The sequence below is a fragment of the Gobio gobio genome (genome assembly GCF_949357685.1).
Source record: "Gobio gobio genome assembly, chromosome: 14".
NCBI classification, from domain to species: Eukaryota; Metazoa; Chordata; class Actinopteri; order Cypriniformes; family Gobionidae; genus Gobio; species Gobio gobio.
Window position 1 is genome coordinate 23630927 of NC_137107.1, and position 7789 is coordinate 23638715.

The following is a 7789-nucleotide window of genomic DNA, read 5'->3' on the forward strand; positions in this document are numbered from 1 at the left end:
ACGGTAATGGTACTGATGAGGGATGAGTCAGGCTATATGATGCTGATGATACTGCCATTTCATCAGCACATTTTCACAAACATCTCTTTATCCCTAATCATGAGATTGACAATATGAATTTACAAAGAATTTATGGGCATTCTGAAAGTAACAGGTCTTAATGCAAACGCCACCAGACGATTATGGTCATTCGTTTGGTCGTTTAGTGCATATTCAAAGCGCGACTAGTTGCACATTTATCCTCACACACATTCGGGTGTGCTTGGATGCCTTGCCGGGGAACGTCACGGTGCTACACGCTTTCTGACGGAAAGACAGCGAGGAATATGGGGCTTGCCATCCGCAGACATTAAGACGCATAACCAAGGTAATAACTGCACAAAAGATACAATAATATGCATTCACAGAGCGATTTCTCTAAACAAGTGCGATGCTAAACTCATAGGCCTGCAAGCATGCTTTAGCTAGCTTGAGGGACGTTAGCAAGAGGCGCGATGTTGTTATGAAATTAATTAGCCTATCGTTCGGTTACTAAAGATGTGTTAAACAATTAATTATTCATTATGAAATCATAGGCCTATTATTTATATCAAAATGTCATTTAAAAATACAGGTCTGATAGCTACTCATACAGCCACTGAAAAAATATTTAATTAGCCTAGGCTACATTTTGAGTTCAATAAGGCTATACATTTTGCAAAAATAATTCCGATGTATAAATGTATTGAATACTTTGGACTTCCATACAAATGAATGGTCACGCATCATATATGTAATAAGGTAATTGTACATAACACCTATTTGAATGATACTCATCCATTTAAAGATGGAGGCTCAGCTGTTAGTCTATTCTAGTGCTCATCTACATGATCTGATCCTCAAAAAATGATAATGTCTTTCAGTTGAATAAAACAAAAATTTAAATTCAAGGATAAGTTAATTTAGGCAGAATTTTAAATTTTGGTTGAACTATCCCTCCAATTAAGTACATGGTAAGGTTTACTCAGTAATCTGTCATTTTCTCTGACAACATACTGTTATTTTTTGACAGATAAAATAAGATATGGAAGCTATATGGCTGTACCAGTTCCGGCTGATTGTCATTGGCGACTCGACGGTGGGGAAGTCTTGTTTGATCAGACGCTTCACAGAAGGACGTTTTGCACAGGTGTCTGATCCTACTGTTGGTGTAGACTTCTTCTCCCGTCTGGTGGAGATTGAACCAGGCAAACGCATCAAGCTTCAGATCTGGGACACGGCCGGCCAAGAGAGATTCAGGTACATCTGGTGGTATTTGATCACATTTACATGTCGCTATCGCAGCATGCACTGCCTAATTGTTTAACGAAATCAAAATGGGAGATTTGTGGCTTTTAGTCTATATGTTTGTTAGCTTTGAGGCTATTTATATGTTAGTGTACAACACTGGTAAATATATATATATATATATATATATATATATATATATATATATATATATATATATATATAATATATATATATATATATATATATATATTGGATAAATGCATTTAAAATGTACAGTCTTCCTCTTGCAGTGAAACAAACCAAAATATTGATGACTCATCTTGCACTAAACAAAATTTTGACCAATCAAATACTCTCACAAATGAGAATGCCCCTCCTCTTGCAACCAACCTGCTAACAAAAAAATACTGGCTTTTTTTAAGGCACAAACTATTTATCTCCTTTCCAAACTTCCTTTTTTCATTAGGAAACATCTTATTGCTTAAGAAGGATGTTCATTTTGGGATTTTTGTTGGAATGGCCTTCCATGCCAGTTTTTTATGTGCAGGTTTTTATGTGTATGTTTTCAAATTTCGCTTAGAAAATAAGGGAAGAACCTCTTTCTGTAGTTGGTCAAATTTCTATATTAGATATGGGGCCTCATTTATAAAATTGTAAAATTTGATACTAAATAAAGTAGATTTCATCCTATGTCAAAAGCGAGGATCAAATTAGGATTTATAAAGGCAAAACTGACATGAAAATGTGCTTATGCGTACGGCAACTGAAGAGCATGCAAACAAACATTTTGCACTCATATACCAATAAAATAATCCAACATTGTTTATTAAAACAAAAAAGATAAAATATTAAAGATAAATAGACAATCACAATATACATAAATATTTTGTGCAAATGAGTAGCTGCTTTGTGATAAACCACTGAAATTATATATATATATATATACACACACAAACTTCCCGGCCAAAAAAAAAGGTCACTGTTTGAATTTAAATAGGCAAATGCTTAAGAGTCTATGATTGGATCATTATTGCAGTGATTATTACATTTGTAGCATGTTATATGTTTGGCTACAGTTCTCCTAACCCTAATTGATGGAGTGTGTAGCTTTTCATTTCTTAAACAACCATGTAGGAAAGAAGACACATCATGGCCATATTCCAGAATGACAAAGTCAAGATTCGTCTGGCTCAAATAGTGAAAGAATGGTTGGGAGGGAGCTTTAAGAATCATTTCCACACATGAATTGGCACCTCTGAGTCCAGACCTTAAAGGGTTAGTTCACCCAAAAATGAAAATTCTGTCATTAATGACTTACCCTCATGTCGTTCGACACCCGTAAGACCTCCGTTCATCTTCGGAACACAAATGAAGATATTTTAGATGAAATCCGATGGCTCAGAAAGGCCTCCATTGGCACAATGTACTTTACACTCTCAAGACCCATAAAAGGTACTAAAGACATTGTTACAAAGTCCATCTCACTACAGTGGTTCTACAATAATGTTATGAAGCGACGAGAATAGTTTTTGTGTGCAAAAAACCCCTAAATAACAAATTATATAGTGATGACCAATTTCAAAACACAGCATCATGAAGCTTCGAAGCGTTATGAATCAGCGAGTCGAATCATGATTCGGATCGCGTGTCAAACCGCCAAACTGCTGAAATCATGTGACTTTGGCGATTCAAACCGCTGAATCGACTCACTGATTCATAACGCTTTGAAGCTTCATGATGCAGTGTTTTGAAATTGGTCATCACAATATAATTTGTTATTTAGATTTTTTTTGCGGACAAAAACTATTCTCGTCGCTTCATAACATTATTGTAGAACCACTGTAGTGAGATGGACTTTGTAACGACGTCTTTAGTACCTTTTATGGGTCTTGAGAGTGTAAAGTGCATTGTGCCAATCGAGGCCTTTCTGAGCCATCGGATTTCAACTAAAATATCTTCATTTGTGTTCCGAAGATGAACGGAGGTCTTACGGGTGTCGAACGACATGAGGGTAAGTCATTAATGACAGAATTTTCATTTTTGGGTGAACTAACCCTTTAAATTCATTGAAAGTCTTTGGGATGTGCTGGAGGAGACTTTACAGAGCCTGGTTCAATCACAGCACATTTTGTATTTCGGAAGGAGGGGCTTCGTCGAAATCGGCGTGTTCGAGTCAGACTGGGGAGAGAGGGGTGTATTTTGAACAATCAAGCATAAAAACATATTCTAGTAGTATACCCCGAAAACAAAATCAAGACCTCGTAAAAGGACATAAGATTACACCTTTAAGCATTTGCCTATTTAAATCCAAACAGGGACTTTTTTTGTGGCCAGGCAGTGTATACATACACACATATATGTAAGCTGTAAGCTTCCCGTTGATGAATGGTTTGTTAGGACAGGACAATATTTGGCCGAGATACAACAATTTGAAAATCCGGAATGTGAGGGTGCAAAACAATATTGAGAAAATCTCCTTCAAAGTTGTCCAAATGAAGTCCTTAACAATGCATATTACGACTAATAATAATACATTTTTGATATATTTACAGTAGGAGACTTACAAAATATCTTCATGGAACATTATCTTTACTTAATATCCTAATGATTTTTGGCATAAAAGAAAAATCTACAATTTTGACCCATACAATGTATGGTTGGCTACTGCCACAAATATACCCGTGTGACTTATGACTGGTTTTGTGGTCCAGGGTCACAAATGCTTGCCCTTGATGATGAGTGCCATATTTCTTCAGAATCATAAAAGGATATTTGTGGGTGTTCTGTAGGTGGGGTTGATGTGCTTGTTCTGCCAGGTTTATGTTTAGTTCTGTTCAGTTTGATTAAGTTTTTGGGTGTTTACACAACACCGTTATTGACTAAAAACTGATAACATTTTATGCGTTTTTGAGGGATCATTTTGACAACAAAAAGTTGTTCAGTTTTTAGTACATTGTTGTCATGTAAACATACCCTTAGTTTGGTTGTCCCGGTCCCCCTTTTCTTGTGTTCTAGTTTCTTGTTAGTTTCCATAGTCACTCATCTGTTTTCCAAGTTTCTTTCTAATTAGTTACTCACCTGTTTCAGTTTCTGTTGATTATCTTCCCCTGCGTAGTAAGTCCTTAGTTTAGTTCTGTTCTTTGTCCTTGTATTGTTTATGTATGAGATGCTACACTATCCTGTGATATCTGAATTAAAAGTCTGCTTCTAATATATCCCTTCTTCTGTTCATCATTGCCTTGAACGTGACATGTTCACATTGCACTTGAATGTAAGGTTTATTTATAAAGTGATTTGCTTCATAAATCGTTCATACTAACATTTTGGAAATTGTCAAATGTTCACATTTAGGATCATTCTACTCGCATCTTTATAAAAGATACCCATATTCTCAGTGGAAAAATATAATCCACTCATTCTGCCCATAACCAGAATTTCTCAGATTGTCTTTCCATCGTGTATATTTAATATACTATTCCACTTATTTCTGGAATTTCAGGCTGTAACCATTTTCCTCTAATAGCTTTCTAACAGGTTATCAGCAGAATTCCCATCAAATATTTCCGTCCTAGTTTTAATGTTTTTTAATAAATCAATTTATAATGTAAATGTATAATGTAATGTGCAACGTGTTCCCCCACTTGTCTGATATCGTCTGCTCTTCTCCTCTGTATGTGATCTAGATCTATCACAAGGGCTTATTATCGTAATTCAGTGGGTGGCCTTTTGCTTTTCGACATCACCAACCGGCGCTCCTTCCAAAATGTCCACGAGTGGCTGGAGGAAGCGCGCAGTCACGTGCAGCCGCACAGCATCGTCTTCTTACTGGTCGGCCACAAGTGCGACCTGGAGCAGCAGCGGCAGGTGAGCCAGCAGGAGGCCGAGAAACTGGCAGCCGCTTACGGCATGCGCTATGTGGAGACCTCGGCCCGCGACGCCATAAATGTAGAGAGGGCTTTCACGGAGCTGACTCGGGATATCTTCGAGCTGGTCAAATCCGGTGACATCACCATACAGGAGGGCTGGGAGGGCGTCAAGAGTGGTTTCGTGCCCAACGTGGTGCATTCATCAGAGGAGGTGACCAAGAGCGACCGCCGCTGCCTCTGTTGATCAAGTGACTCCTGACGGCGTATCAAGCTCCTTCACCGCAAAACCAGTGCTGTCGATCTCCCTCAGCTTGACATTCCCACTACTGCAGCCCCACAAATACTCTCGTCCCCGAAATCAATGTTTTCTGCTTTCATAGTTACGTCGAATAAAGTTCTTATTCAATTCAAATAATGACTTAAAGATAAGCAAATGTGAATTAACTGGAGCTTTGGCGAGTCTTCTCGGTCCACCTGGGAAGATGGAACTTGGAGAACTGAGTTGTGAGAACTGTTTGAGGAAAAGATCGCAAAACACACTGATCCTTTGGAACAAAGACAGACCCAATAGTTACACCAAAAGTTTAGCCAGTAATGATGGATCTTTTGAGAGCATGTACAGGAGGACCGCACCAATCCAAACATCCCATTGGACTAAAAAGCCCCTAATGTGTTCACTGAAGATACTCTTTAGTATGAAGAATAATAATAATTTCCTGTAATTCCTTTTTTTTTTTTTAAAGAAATGAATAATGTTATTCATCAACGATGCATTAAATTGATCAAAGGTCACAGTGAAGACAGATTTCAATTTCAAATAAATGCTTTTTTTAACATCCTATTCATCCAAAAATCCAGAAAAACTACATCATGGTTTCCGCTCAAATATTTAGCAGCACGACTGTTTAAACAATGGTAATAATAAGAAATATTTCTTGAGCAGCAAATCATCATATTAGAATGATTTCTGATGGATCATGTGACACTGAGGACTCAATAATGAGGCTGATAATTCAGCGTTGCCACCACAGGAATAAATTACAGTTTAAAATATATTCAAATACAATATTTTGTTTATTTCACAATTTTATATGTATTTTTGATCAATTAAATGCAGCCTTGGTGAGCATGAGACTTCTCATTGACCCCAAACTTTTGATTGGTTGTTTATGTGGGACATCTGATTTCAAGAATTAAATGGTAGGTGGAGAAATTCTGTTATGATGTTATTGTTATTATGGTCAAAATTCATTGCCCGACAAGGAAGATGACAGATTTCACCAACAGAGGTCATAACAACAGGGAATGTGGCAAGTTATTCTTTCCTTTAGGATGCACCCTCATGATTTTAAATTAAATGTAATCAATCAATATGTAAATTTGATGACTAAATAAAAGTAAAGCATTTCTAATTTCTGATATCTATGGAAGTTTGTTTCCGCAACAGAATAAAAAATACTTTTTTTTTCAATTGCGAGTGTACATATATGCGTGTATGATATAAACTCGCAAGTTATAAAGTCTTGACATATAAACATGCAACTCTTAAGAAAAAAAAGTCGCAATTTTCCTCAGAATTGGACTTTATAACTCGCAATTGTGAGATAAAAAGTCGCAATTATCTTTTCAAATGTTTTATTCTGTGGCGGAAACAAGCTTCCATAGATATAATCTTTAAACCTTCCAGAAAACATGCAATTATAGAGAGCCACGTTTCAGTTTCCCGCCTTTTTCTCATCTGAAGTGGATCATGATTAGACTGGCTCCGCCCTCCTATGTACTTCCTCTCAATTTTCATTTTCCTTCAGTACTCCGTCTGGGATTGCGGTATATTCTCTGGTTTTCTCCAGTCAAATTTGTACTGGTCCAATCAGCGAACAGAGGGAGTGGCTGAGAACGATGACGTTAGCGATTGGTTATGGCAGTTCCAGAGTGGCTCTGGGCCGATCCAATAGTTTTAAACTTCAACACAGTACCCGCCTTCAAGGAAGTTTACGCTTGTCAATGGAGAGTGGCCAGGCTCTCTGTACAAATGAAATGTACGAGAGTCTGGTAGGACCAGGCTAGGTCATGATATCCCTAGACATTTTCCCAGGGACTTTACCAACATACTTGTTTGTAAAGCACTGATAAATCATGTCCCTATTTTTTTTCTGGTTAACGTTAGGTTCTTATGGAAGCTTGTTTCCGCCACAAAATAAAACATTTTATCGCGAGTTTACATCTCGTAATTCTGACTTCTTTTCTCAGAATCGTGTAATATAAAGCTGCAATTACGAGTAGTCAGAATTGCAAGATATAAACTCGCAATTGTGACTTTTTCCCCTCGCAGTTATGACTTTAATAACGCGCAATTACGAGTTTATATCACACAATTCTGACTCTATAATTCTGAGAAGTCAGAATTGCAAGATAAAAAGTCGCAATTACCTTTTTTATTCTGTGGTGGAAACAAGCTTCCATAGGTTCTTCTTAGTGAAGTTCACTCTTTCATAGTAGGCTAGCTGCTGAGAAAATGTACTTTTTTTGACTCACAGACTAATACAATGTCATTTAGCCGACTGAAATGACTATCAACTGTGTATTTATTGATCCTGTGGGAGAGATGAGATGAACTATCAATAAAATGTGACACAAAAGATTTTGTGTCTAAA

The 7789-nt window shown here is 37.1% G+C and overlaps 1 protein-coding gene across 1 annotated transcript; it reads left to right on the forward strand.

Annotated features, from left to right (window-relative positions):
- On the forward strand, positions 1–7786 carry rab39ba (RAB39B, member RAS oncogene family a). The gene is made up of 3 exons (XM_079835613.1): positions 1–367; positions 1052–1278; positions 4953–7786. The coding sequence occupies exons 2-3, from the start codon at positions 1064–1066 to the stop codon at positions 5377–5379; spliced, it is 642 nt and encodes a 213-aa protein (XP_079691739.1). The 5' UTR covers positions 1–367; positions 1052–1063; the 3' UTR covers positions 5380–7786.
- Positions 7787–7789: the final 3 nt, after the last annotated feature.

Coding starts and splice junctions, on each gene's coding strand:
- rab39ba (XM_079835613.1), top strand. CDS start 1,064: ATGGAAGCTATATGGCTGTACCAGTTCCGGCTGATTGTCATTGGCGAC. Junction 1,279..4,952: donor GCCGGCCAAGAGAGATTCAG/GTACATCTGGTG, acceptor TATGTGATCTAG/ATCTATCACAAGGGCTTATT.